Below are 23,080 nucleotides of genomic sequence, written 5' to 3' on the forward strand. Positions count from 1 at the left end.
GAATGATGAGCTTGCATTTCCTTAGTTAACCCAGGTATTGGCTCCATTCCTTTTTCTGTAACAAAAGCCTCTAATCTGACAGCCAGGAGGTACCTGCTATTAAAATGATTATAGACAATGTGAGAACAGGATCCAAAATGTTTTTTCTTTCTTGGAAGTAATTAAGTGGGGCCTGTGCTGCTTGTAGCACCTGTGCATAACTTAAGCCCAGTGCTTACGAATTACTTGTAATTCTTAAAAAGCACATGCATAAAAAACGGGAAATAAATGCAACAAGGCAGGAAACACTTTCTCTTGATGTTCAGTTCAGCATTATGCTGATATTTAGCATTTCACTGCTGTTTCACATATACATCTGCTCAGTATTAGAGCAGGAAGCAAGCTGGTTAAAGAAAGCACAGTTAAAGAAACACACCCAGTATCAAAAAACTGTATGTTGAGATCCACAGAAGGAAATGTCCAAACAAATGCTACCCTGTGGTAACCAGCTGTCAAGCAGAGTGCCTGAGAGGAGGGGGAGATTGTGGATTCATAGAATATCCTGAGTTGGCAGGGATCCACAAAGTTCAAAGTCCAACTCCTGATCCTGCGCAGAACCAGCCCCAAGAGTCACACCAAGTGCCTGAGGGCATTGTCCAAACACTTCTTGAGCTCTGTCAGGCTTGGTGCTGTGATACTTCCCTGGGGAGCTGTTCCAGTAGCCAACCCCCCTCTGTGTGAAGAACCTTTTCCTAATATCCAACCTAAACCTCCCCGACCCAACTTCAGGCCACTCCCTTGGGTCCTGTTACTGCTTCCCCCAGAGAAGATCAGTGTCTACCCCTTCTTTGCGCCTCACGAAGAAGTTGGAGACCAAGGAATGCTACTAGCATGCTATGAGTGTGAAAAGTCAACATACACCTGAGGGTGAGAATGACCTGATGCAACTGTTTGAATCAATTTTATATCACAAATAACTTCTAGATCTGATATTAATGCTGCCCTCTTCCACTGTAGCTGTGTGATAAATAGGCAGTGCTGGAGTAGGCTTCGATTACAGAACAGGATGCTATAGAAAAAAAGTCTAAGATAAATAAAAGTAAAAATATTTCCCTGTGCAAAATATACCATTTAAAAAGAAAAAAAGAGAGGAATTTAGTGAAATTATGTTCTGAATGAAGCCTTGTTCTCAGGGCTGTAAGGTCAGAAAGCTTTGCAGAGAATGGGTGTGTTGGGCCATGGCTAGTTTGAGCTGACTGGAGGGGCAGGTTCAGCCTGTCATGGAAGGGTCATGCTGGGTGTCCTCAGGCACCATCCAAAAGCAAAGACTGAAATCTTTACTCCTGTCTCAGACCTCCTGGGCCTTCCTGGACACCAGCTCTGGAGCCCTTCACTTCTTATTGATTGATTGATTGATATTTTTTCTTGATTTGCTAGATTCAGCAGTACTGCAATGGTTAGAGGTGAAATGAGGTTCTGCAAGAGGATTCACTACGTGATTATGGGATATGTTGCTCTTTGGCGTTTATACTATGGTACAGTGCATACAAGCCCTTTTTACAGCTGTGCTCCTGCTTGGTGTAAACACCTTGACCCTGCAATGATCAGAATCTGGTTTGTGGAACATCCTGTTTACACAATGTTCAGGTTAAGCCAGTTGTAAGAAAACTTATGAATTTGTCAAAGGGACCAAAGACCAGCTGCAGTGGCCAGAGAAAATGTAAGTTGTGAGATGAATTAAGAGGCAATTTAAGCTGCTTCTGCTGCTGAGCCAAGTTTTGGAAGCCATTACTTTGATATTCCTTCTAAAAACCTGTTGATGTTTTGCTGTTTGTTTTAAAGAGGCATTTTTTTTTTGTTTTCCTCCTAGTGGCACTGCAGGATAACACTGTGGTCCTTGGGGCCCTGTACTGCAGTTGCATCATTTAAGATGCTGAGATCTCTTCTTGTTGACACAATAAGTTCTGTTATGCTTGATTTGAGCACAAGTACAACCCCCTTGCTCCAGGAAAGCCTATAACTTATTTGATGGGATCTATGTTGGATGATTTTATCCTCTTGAAAAGGAAAGAGCTTCAACCAGCTTATGAACTGTAAACTGATCAGACACATCACTGAGAGAAAAAAAACTCAAAAAAGCGTATGACATATGATGCTAAATTCTGACATATGACTGCTAAATTCTCAACAATTCTGCTCAAAGGATGGTTTTCACTCAGACACGTTCACTTGTGTCTTCTAGAATGCCCAGCAAGTACTGTGAATTTTGATTGATTATCTTCTATGGTTCATATGGAAAAAGAATGGAAGATTTCTACTTGGAAACATGGTTGTTCCCTTCAGGCAGAAAGTGGTGCTGCCTCCAGCACTGCCCTCATCAGTATACTTTCCAGCTATTACAGATACTGTGTATTTTGGCAGCCTTTGCCTCAAGTCACTTATGATCTGTTCAGTTATGTTGTGTGCAGACTAAAAACATCCAATCATAGTTCTCTGAGGGACCTTGAAACGAAAATATGAATCTTCAAACCCAGATTTTGTATGTGAATCTCATTATGTGTTAATTAATTTGAAAATACTGCCTCTCTGGTCAGCAGAAATATATCTTACCTATTAATTTACAATGTAGTTAAGACTGATAGAAAGTATCCTTTGAGAAAACATGATGCACTAGGGAGTTGCCCTGAATGAAGTCAGAAGCAGCTGAAATTGCCAATTATGTCATGAATGTAATTCAGAAGAATTACTAGCTATTTGCTTTCCATGGAAAAATCTGTCCCCAGCCTCAATCCCCACACCCATGCCTGTATGCTCAGCCAGCCCAAGGCACCCCAAGGGCAGGAGGCAGCAACTAGGCCCCAAAATCCCTGAAATCCTTCTCTGAATTCATGCTCTCCAGTGCTGAGCATCTCTCTCCCCTGCAGCCCCTCTTCCCAACGCCTGCTACTGAAGGCACATCCTAGGGACCTTTTTGATTTGTTAATTGTTTCTTTATTGCTCTGGCAGGTTTTTTTGAATGTCCTGAAAGCTTTAAACTGCTGAGACAGGAGCACCAGTCAATTCCAGCAGCATTTGGGATTAGCTGAGATATTTTAGAGCTAATCCAAAACTCTTTGGGAGTTTTACTCACATGTTGAGCTTGTGCTTTCCAGATTTATTCTTGTTAAAGCACTTATTGACCACTCTTTTTATAATAAGAAATGGTTTCTTTGTGCCCTGGGGTTAATCATGTCAGATATTGGTGATCCCTTTTGCTAAACCAATAAAATGCAAAAAAATCTCTCTTCTCCCTCCCTGTCCACATGCAGGGAGATTACAGCTGCTAAAAGCAGGGGCAGTGGGACAATGGGCTCTCATTCTTTTGTCTTACAAATTGCTCTAAAATAGGTCTTACATTAGAATGCCAAAATAGAAAATCTTTATGGATTACATTTTAGATCCTTACCCATTTGGCTGAATCTCTACATATTCCTGGTTAGGAAAGAAAGCCGCACTTCAGTAGAATTTGGCTCAAAATCTGAGTTTCACTTATCCCTGAAACCTAGAACTGATTTTGCCTCATGAAAAGACATAATACTTCTCCTGGAAGTAAAGACCCTTATATTTAAGGCAGCCTCAATCAAAAAAATCTAGTAACTAAATATAATTTATAATTCATATTTTGTTGTCCATCTACCAAGTATGGTAGCTTAGATGTATGCTTACATTTGCCTGTGGAATTTCAAAATCTTGATTTGCTGCAGACTGGCTTCAGCAGCACCTGGAAGAGTTCTACAACTAAGAAGGTAAAAATTCAGCCTAGAGAGACAAAAATGATTCTAAAGAATGATTGCTAAGAAGCTGCAGAAGGAATAACAGTAATGTCTAAAATCTCAGTGCTGAACCACCAGTTTCTCATTTGTCAGCAAAAAAATTGCTCTCCTTGCTGGTGGAGCTGGGGGTGTCCCAGGCCACACACCTGCCCATGAATGCTCTGGCCCTTTCACTGAGGGGTGGAGAAGGAGGAGGAGTTATTTGTTCTGTTAATAAAAAAGAATCATCAGGTTACCTGTGAGAACAGGCTTGTAACTCTGGGCTGTGATGCCCTTGCAAGCTTGGGAAGGGTGTTCTGTATGTACAGATGGTATCAAAAGAGTCCAGGAAGCAACCAAGGAAAAGAAGTGTGGGAAAGTGGCACTAAACATGTACTGTCCAAAAAATGTTTCTTTACAAATGTAGATATAGGTCTCAGCCAAGCTATCAATAGCATAATTTTTAATTAATCTTTATCTTCTTCTTTCTTTTTATTTTCCTTTCCATTTTCCCTCCAAGGAATGTCTTTGATGGCAACTTCCAAATGAGGAAACATGTTAATCAGTTTTCTAAGGATGTTCAAAACTGCAGTGCAGGAAATGTTGCATATGTTCAGTCAATTTAGGGTAACAGAGGAAATTTGAAGATGTAAAAGAACAGAGGAGTGCAGACAGCAGGATGGTCAATGCAGAGGCAATGTTATCAATGTCTGAAGGAGCCCTAGGGACAGTGAGTGAACTGAGTTAAGACAAAAGATGAATTCCATTTGATAGCTCTGAACAAGAGACTGGTAAAGCTTCCAAGGTGAAAAGCTGCTGCTGTTCTATGCTGAGCAAATGGAACACTACTTCCCTGTTAATTTTCTGAGTCTTTATCTGAACTCAGAATCAAGGATGCCAGAAAAAGAATTTATCTTACAATGATCAGTTCTATTAAAAAGTCTCTGTTATTCACTACTCTTAGCTTTTATGGTTTACAGCATTTGGCTTGGTCTAGCAGAAGATTTAAGGATTTAAGGATTAAAGTATTTTTGCTTTTAAAATTTGCCCGTGAAAAAAATAAAGGGTTTGTTTGCCAGTGAAAACTGTAATGCTCTCAGCAATGATCCTGTGCGATTTTACACTAGTCAGGAATAAAACAGTGGATGTTTGGCAAGCAGGGCCCTCTCCTGGTTTACTGCCCCATGACACCCTTGAGAAGGCAGAGCTGGGTGAGGAGACACGGGAGCCAACGCTGCCTGTCACTGCTGATGCAGATTTAGAGAAGAGTCCTTTCAGGAGGGACTTATGTGCTTCTCTATGGTTTACTAAATATCAAAGCATACATTCAGAGTTTGCAGTCTGGAGATACAGAGAAAGACCTGAACAGAAAAGGTTGCTCATTTCAGGATAATCTAATTTAAACAGCACCCAACTTTTAAAACAACCTTTATAGCCTTTACTTTTCCCTCTTTACTACAAAAGGTTTAGTCAACTCTATACGAAAATGGAAAATAAAGCAGTGGTATTTTGTATAACACTGGTTTAACTGCATTAAAATGAGTCCTTGTATAGTCCTTGTATGCATGTTAAAGAGTAACTGCTTGTTTTATAACCTTGTTCAGTAAAAAAATGATGTCATTATTTGTACCTTCTAAAGCTTGTCAGCTTTCTCCAGAAAGATTTTCACTAAACATTATTTATCCAGAAAGATTTTCACTAAACATTATAAAAGATATTGCAAACCCATAACCTACACCTTCATATTTATTCACAAACTCATTATCCCCAGTATTTCTTAGACAGATATATCTCTTTGTCTGGAGATCTGGAGCTGACACACAACTAATCTCATCTCTGAAGCAACTGCCCAAGCATGCAAGATTAGAACAGATTTGAAAGATATTGCAGATTCCTAGTCTCTTTTGCAATTCCAGTAGGCTTTACTGCTGTGAGTTTCCAGGTGCAGCTAAATGTAAAATGTTCCTGGTAGGAATAACGGGATCTTCATGCTGTGCATAGTACAAGGTAATATCTTTCAGTTTTACTGTTCCGTGTCACACAGAAATTAATTGTGCTCTCGGAGGTTTTTTGAGTGATCTTTATGTTATTATGAGTATATTATCATCATTTTAGTTCTGAGTGTAAGAACAGGATATTTTCTGGGGCTGCTCTCAGTTTTTTTAATTTCTAACTTGAAACTTATTTTAAAAGGCCAGATTTTTGGGGAAAAAATTAAAAACTTTACACTCTACTTCAAGAACAGCTTTCCACAAAATTAGGTTTGCATCCTATTTGCTGCAAACAAGTTCATTTTGCAAAGTACATCCTGTCATTTATTTACAAATTGTGCAAAGAATTGTTTGAACATATCAAGAGTTATCCATACTGCCTGTGTAGATTCTATTCTTTTGTTTACAAAGAAATAATGATGCTTGACTCTTTACCAGGTATTACTTCCCATTTTAATCATGTTTGTCATTTTCAGTTTTAACAACGTGCTCATATAGGGTTATGTCTAAAAGTAGAAAGGATATAAGTAAGCATATACACCTTTCAGTGTTTTCCCTTTTTAATTTAGTAGCATATATTAGAGTATTAGAATGAAATAACTCTTTTTTTTTTTTTTTTTTTTTTTTTAAACCCAGGGACCCTGAGAAATTGAAATGTACTGACTGGCCTAAAGGACATGAAGGACTGTTTCTAATGTAATTGTTAATGAAAGTCCAACCTTTATAACTGAAACTATTATATTGATGTTAATCCAAGTGTGCTTTAATAATGGACAAAACCCCTCTCTCATTACCCATAGCTGTGTTACTTAGATTCCAAAGAAGAACTCTAATCAATGGAAATCTTTATTTATGTCTCTAAATATTGTATTAAAAGTGCTAATTTCAGGAACTACTTACTATTGTTTAATACTACAGCATATTTTATTCTTCCATGAGACTAAGAGACCTTGGTCATTAAAAACCAAGTGTAAACACTTTTGACATTTTAATCCTAAAAATAGAATCTCATTATTGCCATGTGCAGTAGTATCAAGTTACTGTAAATTTGAAGGGGAAAGGCATCTCCCTGTCTGTGTGTATGTGTGATTGCAAGTTATTGCTATGGTGTTGCAGTTAACATACATTATACAGGAATCTGGTTAATGTGCAGACCATAGTGGGGAAAGCAGTAAAGCACAGCAGTAATAATTTCAAGCTAACACATCATTTTGGATTCTTCTCAATCAGTTCTTCCTCAGTACACATGAACTTCCAGCTTCAAAGGTTCCTAACAGAAGTAGTTTCTAGAATAAATAAGAAGTTGTTTAATTTTCCTGAAAAGTTTTGGAAAACAAAATCTACAGTTCAATAAAATTTTCCTGTACTGAAAGTTGAAATAGAGTACTTAATGCAAGTTATTTTGTAAAGGCAGTTATTCACTACTGATGAGAAACCTCTCTGAAGGCCATGCCTTGCTCACTAAGCATATGGATCTAAGCCAGTATAGTCTGACTGGATTTCCAAATTGTAAGGTCCCTCCCCAAAGGAAAGTTGTACTGATTTGAGAGGGACAGTCTTGTAAGTTGTGAAAAGAACATAACAAAAAAATGTGATAAAGAGTCAGTGGAGAGATGTCACTGAAGGATGGATGCCACGGTCTGTCCTACTTAAGATAATAAGTGATCTAGAGAAGGGAATAAATAGGGAGATGACAGAGTTGGAGTTGGTGACAATATTGTGTTCCTCTAAAGTAGTTAAGTAGCAGTAGTAAAGAAAAGGAGGACTGCAAGAAATTGCAGAAGGACTTTGTGATATTAACTGCATAGGCTGTGAGTTGAAAAGGAAAACTGAATTTTGATTAATGTAAAATAAAACAAGGGAGAAAAAAGATGATTGAAGGAGGTCAACTTACTTACTCATCGATCAACACAGGTTTCTCGACATTCTTTTTCTGTTTCAAATCTATTGTTGCTACCATTACAACCTCCATACCAGAACTGGCCACAAGAATTGCCATTCTTGTCATAAAACCATCTCGCCACATAGTTCCAACAATCTCCTGGTTTCATAGGTTCCAAGCACCTTGGATCTGAAAGTGCATTCATAAAAGTTAGCTTGGATTCTGGGAATAAGTTATGTTATCTTAGAAGTGCCACCTTCACTAAGAAAAGCATCCTTTTTTTTTTCTTTTCTTGTAGTGCCTGACCAAATTCCACTTCCATTAATGAATTATCTGAACAGGCCTAAAAAAAATACAGGATGAGTTGGAAACAAGACTGCCTAAATCCTGATGCAAGAATGAAGCTGCTATTTAAATACCTAAGCATGCAGTTGGTACACAAGGGTATCACCTGAGTCTGAAAATCTGGCTCTGACTGTGTGTGATATCTGTAAACAGAGCACCTAGATATACAAAAAGTAAGAAAATTTAAATTATATTGGAAGAGGGAGTGAGGTTTGTGATTGTTTTGTTGTTGTTGTTGTTGTTGTTTTGTAGAGATTTGCTACCCAGTATCTGCACCCAGTATTTATTACTCACCTTTTTGGGTTGTTGCTACCTTTGTTTGCCACACAGCTGGCTGGGGATCTTCAGCAGCAGTTCCACCAAAGAAAGGATTGACAACTGGACTCAGGGGTCTGATTTCAGATGTGTTAGACACTGGGGGAAGTATGGATTCTCTGGGAGCAGAGGTGGTCACAGTGTGGTCCTGAGCAGATGGCGGAGGCTCAGTGTAACTGGATTGTGATGGACTATGCTGAAAAAGGAGTCAAAATCTTAAAATTTTGTCTGGGCATAGATGATATGACCAAAAAAAAAAAAAAATAGAATTAAGCAGGAAAATTTTCCTAAGCAATGTGTGAAAGAATACTATTAACAGCAGGTTGGTTACTGTGATTACTCAGTATGGAGCCATAATTTTCTGACAAGGAGAGCATAATGAAAAGGCAAAGTAATGCCTTTGGTTTAGCCACTAAGCCAAATTCATTCAATTCAAGCTAAATTCCAGTCTACTTAGTCTGCAATACAAATAAAACAAAAAATGAGAGGAATTTTTGGGTAAATCACTGCTGCTTAACATCTAGTACACTCATTGGGCATGATCTGACATCTTCAATCTGTCCTATTTCTGGCTTATAGACAGTTGGTAATCATTAGAATTTCAGAATTTACCTCAATAGAAGTGTTAAGCAGTCAACTCTGCTCTTCAAATTGCAACTATTATATAAAGATTTGCCTAATATTTTAGTATATTCAAAAAGATTTGCAAGGTCCTTAGTACAGTAGAGTACAAGTAACTGCCTTAATCAGATGTTGATTACCTACTAAGCACAAAAAGGAATTTGACACTATTCAATATCTTCCCATTTACAGGCCACCACTGACAAAGTCAGTTTATGAAAACCCTTTAAGAGTGATTGGAACTCAGTCGAGGCAAAATGTAAAGCCAACAGTTTGAAGATATAACCATAACAACAGCCAGCCAGAACCAAGTGTGTGAGCATCTAATCCTATTTGATATATCTAAGAACCTACCTAAGAATAATTTCTGATTCTTATCACATTTAATAAAATCAGCTTCTATCTAGGTTTAAATTTATTTTTCTTAATAATAAAGAATGTCAAAACTGACTCTCAAGGTCTCACAGATCTGTCTAGATGTATTATAAGCCCAAATCAATCACACCTACCAAACAAGCTCTCATTCTTGGAAATTAACCTAGATTCTGAAAGTGAACTATTTAATAATGAATTATATTATATAAACAATACTACAAGGATTAATAGTGGATAATCCATTGGCTCCTCCACAGTAAGTCAGTAATATTTAATTATCTCTAATCTGTATTCAATTAATATTCAATTAACAGACAAGTATCATAGTCTGCTATATTCATTCCATGCATCTACAGAGGTTTGTATATCATATATTTCAAACAGTTTATCCATCTGGTTATAAGGGCAAGCAAAGCTCATTTTGCAAAGCTCAAAATTTTTATCATTGACTGTTTTGGGGAAAGCAATTAAAATGCCCCAAAGAGTTGAGAAATATCCTAATCTGATGCTCCGACAGTGGCTGAAAAATACCAGAGACCTAATGAGGGAGCTGAGGTGATACACACCTGCAGGAAATATTATCTATTGCATTAAAGCTACCCCGGTCCTGTCTGTCTGTGCAGCAGCACTGGTTTGGAGGGCAGAACCTCAGTGCAGGCCAGGAGAAATTTAAAGCTGGAGAACAAAGAGTAACAAATATGGAGTTCTAGAAGTACAGCCCAATGTGAAACAACCCCAAAGTTGGAAATATGGCTGGGAACAACCTGGAAAGTGCGTGACCATTACAAGAAGCATTGTACTAAAAATCAGCTTGCACATAAATAAATGTCTTACCAACTTCCACAACAGATATGTAAGAGTTTTAAATCACTTTTTTTAAAGATTAATAAGATCTACAAAAAACGTGAGGACTGTTAGCATTTATTACAACTGAGAGGCCCTATTTCTTTTGTAAACATTTGTTCTCAACAATTAAGTTCACTCTAACTTTACATTTTTTTTTCAAACACATTGGTCTAGTTAAATGACATGTTATTTGCATATTAAAAGATGAATGGTGACATAAGGATGGTAAAATATTTGAATTAAAATAAAGACACATATTTTAAAATATTTGACAACTGTTACTTCTTTACTCACTGGGTAGCTAATTCCTTCTGTAGGAAGCATATCAGTCTCTGAAGTGGTCATTTTAGGTAACTGGCTATTAGCATCTTTCCTGGCAATTTCAGATCCCAGACTTGGAGGTGGAGATAAAATATTGTATTTTCTGGTGTACACTGCAGACTCATTATCACAGATTTTTGTGATCAGTTTATTTTCAAGAGCTGAAAAGATTAATGAAATAATGACATTTTTAAAGGGTAATGAAAAGAAATCACAATGATTCAGAACAAGCTTTTAGTGCAGTATTAGCCTTAAACCTTTAAGCACAGCGACTTGTGAAAGACCATCTTCTGTAGTTATATCAAAATGCAAATGATAAATAATAAAGTAACACAGTCTCTGAATTATTTTATTTTAGTGCCATGTTCTTTTAAGAAACAGATAAAAATTCCAAGTCCCTCCAGAAGTAGAAGTCATAACAAAGAAGAAAACAAACAGTCAAAAAAAATGAGGGTGAAGGAAAGAAAGTGTTTACACGTAAGAAAAAAAAAGAAAAACTGGGCAACAGTTTTCTACTTATTTGTAAAAACAAAAATCACCAGAGACTGGGAATATTTTTATGTTGAATGCTGGAGTCTGAATCAAAGCCTTAAATTTAATCCCAGCAGGAACCAGACTTTACCTTGGATCCTTCCTTAATGCCTTCAATCCAGACTTAACTTCATTCACAATCTCAGCATAGCAAAATAAGTTTATACTCAGGAAAAGTATAGGCTGGTCTACAGTTAGTCTAGACCCATGTACCTTTTTTTTAATGGGTCATTATAGATTTCCTCTGGATTTTCTCCTGATTTCACCCATAGATATTTTTTAAGACACATACACTGAAATATACCATCTCTATCATATCCCATTCCCTTGTTTGTGGCTCCAACATTTTTTTCCTGGAATCAGGGTGAAAGCATAAGTTTCCTTATGGCTTTCAGAAAAAAACCCAAAGAAGGAAAAAAAGACCCAACAAAAACAAAAAGATGAAAGAATGCTTGTAAGAGAGAGCAGAAGGATTCCAAGATTGACAAGACCCAAAAGAAAGAGAGAGCGAGCTTGAGATATTATGTCAAAGTGGAAGGAAATCTGCATCTCTCTAGGATCAAACTATGTCCAAGCACAAAAGGACTGTGAAGGAAGGCTAATGCAATCTCTCACAAAAAGAGGAGTATCCCAAAGAAGACCTAGGTTAGAAAACTGATGTTCATCGTGGTTCATTGTTTCTGCAAGAGGTAAAAATTTGGCAAAGGTTTTGTTTGGCCAAAGATGATGTGAAAATAGAGCGAACTTTATCCAAAAGAGAAATAAATGCTGCCACTCAGCAGGCTGGCTTGCCTGGCCATGGGAGAGGTCAGACTCCCTTACATGCTTATTTCCAGTTTCCTCTTACTGAAATAGTTTCTATTACCTGAAAGCGTTATGAAGTCGTCTATCTGGTAAACATGTTCTTCATCAGGGTCTGTTGCAATGAGCTGCATTTCTTTCAGGAAATCATCAAAATGAGGATCAGCCCTTTGTACAATCCCAATGACAAATATCTCAATACTTGTAGCATGGGCCTCTCTTACTACAGTGTCCAGCCGTACTTTGTCACGAGTGTCCGCCTGTCCATCCGTTATTACAACAGCCACCTTCCTTACCGCCGGGCGTGCTGCCTGGAATAGGTGAATGGCTTCTTGGATAGCAGAAGCTGTGTATGTGCCTTCTCCTAAGTAGGGCATCTTGTCAACAGCTGATTTCAGGGACTCTTTGCCCATGTATTGTTTCAGAGAAGACACCAGGTCCACTCTGTGGCTGAAGTTGATAATGCCAATGCGGGTTGTAGTGTGGTCAGCTGACACCTTGTCAATGAATGTTTTCATGAAGGTTTTGATAATATTGAAGTTTTCTGGTCCAACACTTTCTGAGCTGTCAATGACGAATACTAGTTCCAGTGGTGTTACTCTACATTTGATACCACAACCTAGAAGAATAACCATTTCAGACATTTTATGAGAAACCACCTTCAAAAAATGAATTGAACTTGTACATCAGACTTACAGTCAGTTAAAACTCAGTAAATTAATTAATTTCTAGTTATTGGTACTGATCATAGAAACGGAGCTCAACCAAATTATTTTAGGTATAGCTCTGGTAACATAGTGAGCATTGTTTTCATATCAATGCTTACTGACACAAAAACATGCAGAGGAAAAATCCGCTCAATCAATATAAATTCACTGGGTTTTATCAGAACCACTATTTTTCCATACTGGAATGCTTACCACATATTTCACTGATAAGTCTGATAACATCTTCTCTCTGAAAAAGAATATTAATATGTTGTGTGTTCTAGTGTTAAGAATGCTGAAATATTTATTTATTTATAAAAAGGTAGGCAATGAAATATCTCATAAACAGCCTTGTGTAAGATCACATAACCTTTAAATATTTTCCCCAGATAAACTACTATTGCTTCAAATAATTCATTTACCTACTTACCGAAAGACCAGGTTCACCTTTTCTTCCCCCAGTTCCCTGAAAACATGTAGAGTGAGATAAGTAACAAAGGCCAAATTTTTCTAGTTTCTACTGTGTAAATTTATGTAATATTAAAACGTGTTTTACCCTTGGTCCTTCAGGTCCTGGGTCTCCAATCTCTCCTTTGGCACCTTTGCTCCCTGGATCACCTTTATCTCCATAGTCTCCCTAATTTAAAACAACTGTATTAAATACAGTCATGGCTCCAGTTTTGTTGATTGTCAAAGCTGAAAGTAAGCTTCACTGAGCTTTAAAGATAAATTTTCTAGCTCTTTTGGTTTTTTATTAATGGTTTCTCTTGTATGTATTATAAGGAGAATATCTGAAAGCAGGCTCAGAGAAAGCAAAATGGGAAGTAAAAGCATCTTCAAGAAATTTCTATGAAAAATTACCTTAGTTCCAGTGGGGGTGTAAAGACATCTGTATACAAATGTTAAGAATATGTAATATTTTCTGTTCTTCGATTTTCTTGAAGTCTAAAACAATGCTTCTACTGGACCTATGCTAATTTAGACTTAAGGAGAATATAACTGCCTCAGATCAGCCACTGTGCTGAAACTCACACCAGCTCTGCATAAAAGCCAAATTAAAACCTGTGAGATTTCAAAGGACAAATGAAGAGGGATGCTTGGCCTGTTAAATCCATTGGAAAATAAGTTTCACATTTAGAAGCAATTTTGAACTTCTTCTCTCAACTCACTAGACCTTTTGTCTTCCAAAAAGTGAGAGGATTCAACATTATGAGATATGCAGGTATAAAACATTTTAAATAAGACTCAGGTTCTAAATTAGACATTTTTTTCAAGAAGATGATTACATTGGATAGTTTTTTTACTTCTCTCTGGAAATTACTAACCAGCTTACATTTCACTTGAAATGTTAAAGTTATGAATTTATCTAGATTACTGTCCATTTTGATATTATTTCTCCTTATTACCCAGCAAACAGAATCACAGTCAGCTCCTGTGTTATAGCCTTCACTGTGGTAATTGGTATCAGTTTTAAAGAACCTTTTTGACTTTCTCAGTCTGATTCAGATCTTATTCAAACTGGTGTAAATCTGAAAATTGTAAATAGCTCCTCCACAGTATTAAGAAACCAGTTTCAACTAAGTAAGGTCTTGGAAGGCAGTTCTTATTCTATTTCACAAAATCATAATATCCAGCAAAGGATATTATTTTCCATTACCTGTCCATGAATTGAATCCAACATCATCGAGATTAATGTCAGCATTAATAATAATGGGAAAGGAAATATGATTTGCTGACTGTGGTGGTGTTTCTGCTTTCTTACACTTAAATATACCAAAACCTGACCTTTTTGGTACATATACAGAATTCCTGCTGAACTAAACAATTCCTTTTCATGTGTGACAAGTCTGCTTATAGTAACAGCAAACAGAAAAGTGAGTATTTGGAGAGATTTACATTGGATCACAAAGATTAGTCAACATACAAGATGAATATGAAGATCAGTGAAAATATTGCTAGTTATTATTATAGTATGTGGCATTTGGAATATGAGCGAAAATAGAACCAGGAGGCAGAAATGTGAATCTGCGTGAAAGAGCTTGATATTCACGTAAGAGCTCCCAAGCTGTTAGATGTGAATAGCTAAGTGTAGGAAATTCTCACAATTTTTGTAACAATTGGCAAGTTATTCAGTAAGGAAAGATTCAACCTTGGGCTTCAATCATTGTAGAAAACAACAAGTCAAATAAAACAAAGCTCTAAAATTACATTAATCATAAGGAAATTCCTTTCTTTGTCAAAGCCTGGCAAATAAAAGGACATTTTGTAATACCTGACAAATATAAAAAAACCCCTGAATATTTAGTTTTAATAACCTAGAATTATTCTCCTGCTAACAGGTATGACCTCATTCTAGATTCTAGTTTGTAATCTGATCCTTAATGACCATTAGGATTTTCATAGACTTCAAAACTGACAATGAGTAGTAGGTACTTACCTTGCTAGCTATATAAGGCAATGACTTTGTCTTCTGTTTCTCTTCAAAGACCTGTCACACCAAATAACCAACAAAGGAAGAAAACCCCCGGTTTTTTTCCTTGCTGCAAACCTAAGACTTACCTTTCGTCCAGGAAGGCCAGTTCCTATTGATCCCTTTGGTCCAGGAAAACCTTTATTTCCTTTTTCTCCCTGAACAGAATATGAAACTTAAGTTTAACTGAAAATTAATGTAAAATCTATGCTGTTTTTATTCACTTTAGAACACTCTGCATCATAGAGAAAACCAGATATTTGTACTATGGAATGAAGCATACGATTTTCAAGAAAAAAAGTGGTCTAAGGCTGGTGAAATAAGCAATTGGCTATTATTCATAACATACATGAGAATCTTATAAAGTATGTTATGAAGAATTTATTTCTGATTAATTAAATGAAAACTTGTCATTCCACTGAAAGAGACGAAAGACAAAATAACCTCTCAGAGGCTCAGACAGTTATTTATCCTGTCTACAAGCAGTAAAATGAGGTCCAACCCAAAATTTCTCTAGAAATACACATTCATTACCTATCTGGGCAGACATTTTTTTCTGATCTTAGGTAAATAAGAAGACACCTCTACTGCTCACAGTGTGGAAAGCAGAACACCTTTCTGCTGACACTTCAAAAGATAGTATCAGTCCAGTCACGAAGCTCAAAATTGTTTCTAAGGATTGCTACACATGCCCTGCTGGATGTACTTAGACTTAAAAAGCACATTCTTGCTAGCAGTGTGGGCACACAACGTTATAAAGCACAGCTGTTACATAAACACAGAAAATTCTCCATTGCTTCTGGCTTCCAGCAACTTTCTTGCTTTATTTAATAGGGTAACACAAATATTTTTTACAGATCAACTGCTGTATGTGTTTTAAACATAACTAGAAGTGATTATATTTCTTGATACATAAATGCTTCACCAAAATTCACATTACATACATAATTCACATAACAGCAGTGACCGATGCAGACACCAAAACCAGCTCCAGAGAACATCAATGAGATCAGGAGCAGTTACCACGTGTATCAAACCTAACTATGAGGTGCAAATACAACCTAAGTCAGTTCTATTTTTCAGTCTCACTGTCCCACTAAAGCATCAATTTTTAATGCTTGTATTGGTGCTCACAAATGGGTCTAAAGGGGTCATATTGTTCATAATGGACTGAGAAATACAAAAGTGTTTCCAGTTTCATCAAGCCTTCACCTAAGGTGCACCAGTGCAGCAGGACTGATCACTGACTATTCCTGCTGTGCTGGATAGGGGTTTACAGATTTCTGCAGGCAAAGAAACAGCTGCACACTGCACACTTAAGCCAACCTTCTCTTCCCTGTACTGAGGGCTCCTGGCTTCCACGAGTTGGGATTTCACCAGGAGTTAGGTAATGAGATGCAGCTGCTCAAAGACACAGCGTACAAGTCATGTCCATGGATGGTTTTTCCTGTCCAAATTCCAGATCTGACTGAGATCCTGCTGAGATGACAGCTTCCACATGGGTGCAATGTGGTCTTGCCCTGTGCTAGGGAAAGATATCCAAGGCACTCCACCATCCACATCTCTCCTGGAGCACTGCTTTCAACAGCCTTACCCTGTGAGTACCTCTTGGTCCACTAGGCTCAGCTTGGGGAATTAAATGCTCTGCTTGCCACCAAGGCTACCTGCCTCTTGCTTCTATAAGCAGAACTTCCTCTCTACCCAGTTTCTTACAGCAGCAGCAATTCAGACACTATTATGTGATGCTGGAGACTGAAAAACAGTGGATGTATCAAATTCCATAGCTGATCCACTGTGGGGAATTCCTGTAAATAGGAAATACTCCTCAGGTGATGGGATGCACAAGGCAATTTATTTTGCACTGTTATTGGAGGTCACAGTGGCTATTTAATCAAATTTCCTTTAAGTCACTTTTTAGCAGGATTGTGCTTCTTGGGACCCTCATTTAGGTATTAATGCAGATGGCTTTTAAACACAGTGAAACAGTGTGCCAGTTTTGTTTCAAGGCTTGCTGTTCAGCACTGGGAGAGACTTTCCTTCCCACACAGGTCATCACACAGCTTCCTGGTTAACACCTCTGCTGGTCTGCAGAACACATACATACGAACCAAAATCAAGATGTGCTCCAGTGGTCCTTCACTAGTAATAAATGTCAGACCTAACAAAATGGTTGATTTATTGCTGCCATTTTTTACTGCCCATTTGACACTGTTAGGATGCTGTTCAGGCAATGAAAACTGAATGAGACCAACTGTTCTAAGTAAATTCATACCCATATAGCTGACATTTCTCACAAACACACATGTGAGTTTCATCCTTTAAAACATCAACTGCAGAACCAAATCCTGCTTCCCCTACTTGTGCAAAAAGTATCAATCAATATTAGAAGAGTTTATCATAGATTCCATAACAGTACATTTAGCAAAACCCAACAAATATGCTGTACTAATTTAAAAATATTTATGGCTTTGACAGTTCAATCCATGTATGTAATTAAATTCCAACTTGACTACCAGCATTACCAAAATGAACTGAGTGCAGATCTGAGAATGTCTAGACTGTGGTTTTGAAAGGGTACCAAGCACAAAAAAAAGATCTGTGAATTTAGCTATCAAAGTAACTGGAAAACCAACTCATTTTTGGCATTCCATTCTTACCATATGCAGACCAAAATCTCTCTCTATATATAAAAAAAATATTTGGAGTGATATTGATAGCTCAAATGCAGGAGTAAAGTAGCTTTAATCTGATGAAAAATGGCCAAAAAAAAGAAGTTTGATGTGTGAAGAGGTAGAATGAAAAAATAGACAGAAGATAACCAAGCATTAGTGGGTGGAAGAAACTGGCACTACCAGAGCAAGACAGTTTCAAAAAAGAATTATATAAAAATTGTCATCGTTTTAGAAAGAAATTTTTAAGGGAGGAAAATAAAAATGGCAAGACCAATCATACCTACACAATTCATGGAATGCTACAGAAACAACAGCAGCTGAGTTTGATCCACCATATCATTACAGTTTTGTTTTCAGACCCAAAGGCATTTTATAACCAGGACACATTACTTTCCAACACCCCTAAATTCCACATCCTTGCATTAGAAACATGCCTTTGTTTGATAGTGTGCCAGTGAACTGTGTACTTCCACAGGAAAGCTTCATAATGAAACTAAGTTCTCTACACTAGTAAAACATGCTTTAGATATTTATTCACAGCAATGCCATCATAACATCTAGATATACATCTGTGTGTATCTAAATATATAGAGAGACACAGAGACAAGGAGAGAGAGAGAGGTGTATATGTGCACGCTGAGCATATTTTGGCTAACCTTTCTCACAGGAACAGAAAAATATTGTGAAATCTGTATATTTTTTAATGCATTGTTAAATGCATTTGATTGCAGAAACATTTTTGTCCAGAATGGCAATTGTGCTTTTATAATTAACCTCACATACCCATAGAACTAACAAATGTATATCCCAAATATTAGACTCTGAAACCACAGCAGGAATTGTTATGAAAGGCAGACAGAAAGAGTTTTCCTATATCATAAAGTGATACGGAGATGGCAAATTTTTTTCTGGTTTTCACAAGATAGAGCAAAGAGCCAAAGAGTGGAGATTCAACAAACAAAGGAAGAAGAGAAAGGAAAATAAAGAGGGTTTTATGTCCTCACATTAAAATACATATTAGCTTTGTGATTACTGATAACAATTAATACAGAGCCAAACTGCAAACAGAAAAGAAACAAAGGTCTGAACCATGTAGAGATCTCTGTCTAAGAAAGTCTGGGAACAGGATAAGTCAGAATCCATAAAAGAGAGTTATACAATAAGGAAAAAAGAAAGAACATAGTAAAGTATGTCTTTATGCTATGAAGGACCTCAGTGAAATAAAAGGGAGAGCCCTCTGCAGAATAAAACCAGAAATGATGGAACACAAATATAAAAATGGAAGACATTAAAGATGTAATCAAAGTAAATCCTGAACAAAATAAATTCTGAAGGAATCTATGCTTTTCTGGTAAAACTTGTATGAAATAATTCCACAATGGACCAAAGAAAGATTCTCCTCTCCATCATTTTGCAAACAATAGGCATTTTCATAAATTTGTTTGTTTCAGAATGTCACTGTTTTCCAATGAAGACCTGTTTGCCAGTGAATTCCCTGATGGTTTTAGTATCTACAGCCAAAATCACAGTATGGATTTTTCTAACCAAACTAGAAGGTTGTCCCTTTTACTGAATCACTGGCAGTTGACCACTTAGAGTTGGAGACCTGAACTCAATACTCTTGATCCTGGGAAATATCCAATCATATGCTCAATTTTAAGCACACTGATTTAAGGAAAACAGGAGAAACTTAGGTTGTTCTCCACTGGAGCCTCCAGTTTTAGTACATTTTCCCATGCATATATGACAAGGCAATTTAACAACTGAATGCTCAGAATTTGTCATGTTTGTGTTTCTCCTTTTAAGGGGAGAAGTTGTGGCTGGAACTGCGTGAGTAAAAACCCAATAAAGAGTATGTGGGAGACCACCTAATTTCACTTATATTCCTACATATCTGGTTTAACTTGTTTTGCCACAGTAGATCTCCGTTACTTGCCTTTTACAAGTGCAAGGAGGAAGCACAAGTGCAAGTCCAGAGGAAACTACGGATCTAAGTAAATCAATAAGATGTGTCAGAGATTATTTTTCTCCAGATTAAATATGTTTTTAATGACAAGAACAATAGGAGAGCAATTAGGTGCAAACAATACTGAAACTGCAGCAAATAAAGTAAACACTGCATATCTCATTAATATGAAAATTAAGTGTAAAATTAATATTTGCAGGAGTTCACTGATCAAAAGTGGCAAAAATGGAAAGAATATAATGAATCTCTTTAAGAAGCAGTTTTAGAAAAAACTGAACAGATACCACATTAACCTGGATTACCTTGTCTCCTTGTATGCTGATGCCAGGGGGGCCGGGAGGACCAGGCAAGCCTTTACGTCCCATAATACCCTGTAACAGTCATTGAGGCAAAAAAAGAAGCATGAGGAAGTAAACTCCTGGTAACACTGTGGAAATAATCCCAAAGTCACTGCAAGCAAGAAAAGTAGAACATGTCAAAGGCTCTAGTTCTGATTCTTCTCTGGTTTATGGTTTTTCACTGTTGCTCTTAGTAATTACTTGGCAAGTTCTCAGGAAAGCAAAGGAATGATTAACCTGAAAATAATTAAAGAATAGAATTTACTCATGACACAGAGTGATATTTTCCTCATTTTTCCCCACATAGAAGACAACAGAAACCATGTTTACAGAACAGCTCTGTGCAATTACAAAAGGGAGGCACAACAGCAGAGGCACAAAGGACCAGAGCAATAAAACTTAGTGTAAGTAAACCTGCCAGGCATTTTAGCTATTTCTTGGGCACTATGGGCATATGCCAAGCCCCTGTGGCACCACAGTCTCTAGGAGCACTAGTCTTTCAGAAAATCCTACATGGGCAGGGACAAGAGAAAAGCCAAAGCAGCACATTCTGATTCATATCAATACAGTCAAAATTGGAACCCTTGTGTTTGCAGGCAGGCTAATCTAACATCTCAAAGTGACAAAGTGAAGAATATCTTTTTGATTATATCAAGACTAAATGATTTTTCCTTTTTAAAAAAATATTTTTAATTTTAAAAGTTTTCAAAGTTTGATCAAGCTTCATGAAAGTTTCTGCTAAGCTCAGGTTGGACTTTTGGTTACTGTCTTATAATAAATTATCACTGTGCTCCAGTACAGTAAGTGGAAATTATTCAGTGGTATGTATATTACCTAGATTTTGTTAATGTTGAATATTTAGGCAGAAGTACAAGAAAACTCAGTCCTCATGAAATACAAATTTATAGTTCTAAATGTTTAACTTCTAGATATTAGTGATGTTTGAAAATTCATCATTATCATCTCTGCAGACAAAAAATTTGTCACAAGTTTTCACAAAATTGCTTACAAAAAATACTGTTTATGTATATATAAAAAGGGTGGATCATCTCAACCACAAAGCCTTCTCTTTGCCAGGCTGAACAATCCCAGTTCTCTTAGCCTTTCCTCATAGGAGAGGGACCACATACAGGCCCTCACAATTGAAAACAAAATATTGTTTCCCTACAGAGAACACATTTTTCGTTCTCAAAGGCTTTGTGGAAAGAGCACAAAGTGTCACACTGCTGTAGGATTTTGACATACAGTCCAAATTTACTCTTTTCAAACAAGCTGTGTCAGTATGATTTCCCAAGGTACTAAAATTGTTGCAGCTTTCAGAAAGCAAGGTAAAATCAGACACATCCAGAAAAAGTTCTCATGTCCTGTAGTTCATTGCATATTTGGAGTTTGTAATAGCAATGTTTCTTCATTTAGATACTAGTTAATACAAACTGGCATTGGAGGGTTCTGTTACTCTCTGCTATTGTACAAAAAGTTACAAAGATATAACTATCTTTAAACTTTCAGAAAGTGGAGAAATATATGCAGTGTTTCTCCTCATTGACTTTGTAAAAATAATTGATGGATAAACATGTAATAAAGAAATCCAGGCAAGTACCGAATTTCTTTTCTTATCAGTATGTCTTTTTGTAATTATAAATCACTTTAGTGGAGGGAGAAAAAAATTTTCCAGATGTTGCCTGCTGGTTGCTTATAGAATTAACTTCTTTTTTTTTCCATATTTCTTTCCTAATGGTTTTAATAACAAAATCAATTGGATTTAAGTTGATTGAGCAAAAATTGCAAACATAAAATTCACATTTAACATATTTTCCAGCACAAAAGAATATCTTGGAAACAGGATAGATAGATAGAAGCAGAAGAAAAGCATCATTTAACTAATTTACCAGCCTGATAGCTCTGTTCAATCTCCAGATGTAATCTCATAAAGTTTAGCTGCAAATGTAATTTTCATCCCATTAGTATTCTTCCTAATGTAGTTGGTAGAAGTGTATGGTTAGTGACCATGTTTACATGCTTGATTTGTCCTGAAACTGCTCCAATGTAAATCAATAACTGATGAAGATCATTTGGTATCCGAGAGATCAAGATCTAGCCCCTAGCATCACAAAAGAGCACAGAAGATTTCAACAATCATACCAACCTTGGGACCCATGCTTCCCCATCCTCGAGGCCCCGGCGGCCCAGGATAGCCTCTAATTCCAGGGTCTCCCTGAAAATAGCCACGGAAATGTCAGTCATCACCTAGTAAATGTTACATCTTCCATTCACTTACAAAGCAAACTACTGAGTTTACAAAACAAGCAAAAAAAAAATGCTACATAAGTAAACAGCTGCTTTATAGATAAGTATTAAGAAAAAAAAAAAAAAAAAGAAAAAAAAAAAAAAAAAAAAAAAAAAAGAAAAAAAAAAAAAGGCCCAAAGTACAGGCACACACACTATTTAAGCTCTAGGTGAAGAACATTATTTCCCAAGCAAACATCCATGTGATCAAAATCATCAACAGAGTTAGGACTCTACTTTGCAGGCTTATCAGCTACCAAAAAAGAAAAAAGAAAAAGAAAAAAAGCGTCAAACACATTGGGAAACACCACCATTTTCCCAGCACATTTTGCAGAGGTTTACCAGAATGGACAGGGACCTTACTAGTGGAACTGTGATCATGATGCTCTTTACTGATACTGTGCTTGTTCTGACACTAGAGACATTTAGTTTCCAGAACTGTCAAATTTAGGCATTTATGAAAACTAAATGAATTTTAATAGCATCAATGTAGATGCATGAAAAGAACAGCACCCAGTTTTTATAACAAGCCTTAATGTACATATATTTACCTTGATTTCAGAAGGAAATGAGGCCTAAATTATATACTCTGCCTGTGCTTCTGCTTGTCTGTGTTGGTTCTCTTTTTTCCTTCCAGTATATTTTGTACTCACCAGTTGATTTCAGCCAAATTGATCAGAAATGTACAGGCTTTGACCATATTAATTTTCAACAGTTTTGGTGGTAGTCGGAGGTTGGGTAATGGAGAGACATTCAATTTTTAATTTTACTGGAGAACAAAGAAAACTCACAGGGCACTCATCCCTTAACCACCAGGCAGAGAAAAGGCAGCAACTGTCTGGT

General features: G+C 36.9%; 1 protein-coding gene and 1 long non-coding RNA gene across 5 annotated transcripts in view; one reads left to right on the plus strand and one right to left on the minus strand.

Moving 5' to 3' along the window:
* Positions 1 to 656: 656 nt before the first annotated feature.
* Positions 657 to 10,541, plus strand: LOC310916413. Of its 3 annotated transcripts, XR_014591294.1 has the most exons (5): positions 657 to 906; positions 5,690 to 5,777; positions 6,398 to 6,457; positions 7,942 to 8,161; positions 9,117 to 10,541. It is a non-coding gene; the product is annotated as an uncharacterized lncRNA (long non-coding RNA). The 3 variants fall into 3 exon arrangements; XR_014591295.1 differs by lacking the exon at positions 6,398 to 6,457; XR_014591296.1 differs by lacking the exons at positions 5,690 to 5,777; positions 6,398 to 6,457.
* Positions 5,826 to 23,080, minus strand: part of COL28A1 (collagen type XXVIII alpha 1 chain) — a 56,410-nt gene continuing 39,155 nt past the window's right edge. Inside the window, exons 26-36 of one of the 2 annotated variants that reach the window (XM_083873922.1) lie at positions 22,098 to 22,166; positions 19,916 to 19,984; positions 15,065 to 15,133; positions 13,062 to 13,142; positions 12,936 to 12,971; positions 12,719 to 12,755; positions 11,863 to 12,417; positions 10,440 to 10,627; positions 8,283 to 8,499; positions 7,660 to 7,832; positions 5,826 to 7,047 (exon numbers count right to left, since the gene is read on the minus strand). In XM_083873922.1, coding sequence (XP_083730048.1) covers positions 7,660 to 7,832; positions 8,283 to 8,499; positions 10,440 to 10,627; positions 11,863 to 12,417; positions 12,719 to 12,755; positions 12,936 to 12,971; positions 13,062 to 13,142; positions 15,065 to 15,133; positions 19,916 to 19,984; positions 22,098 to 22,166 — 1,494 coding nt within the window. In that variant the 3' untranslated portion in view covers positions 5,826 to 7,047. Of the gene's footprint in view, positions 7,048 to 7,659; positions 7,833 to 8,282; positions 8,500 to 10,439; positions 10,628 to 10,797; positions 12,418 to 12,718; positions 12,756 to 12,927; positions 12,972 to 13,061; positions 13,143 to 15,064; positions 15,134 to 19,915; positions 19,985 to 22,097; positions 22,167 to 23,080 lie in introns of those variants that run through there. The other variant, XM_083873921.1, reaches the window with a different exon arrangement.

Source organism: Zosterops lateralis (assembly GCF_965231275.1).
Source record: "Zosterops lateralis genome assembly, chromosome: 1".
NCBI lineage: Eukaryota > Metazoa > Chordata > Aves > Passeriformes > Zosteropidae > Zosterops > Zosterops lateralis.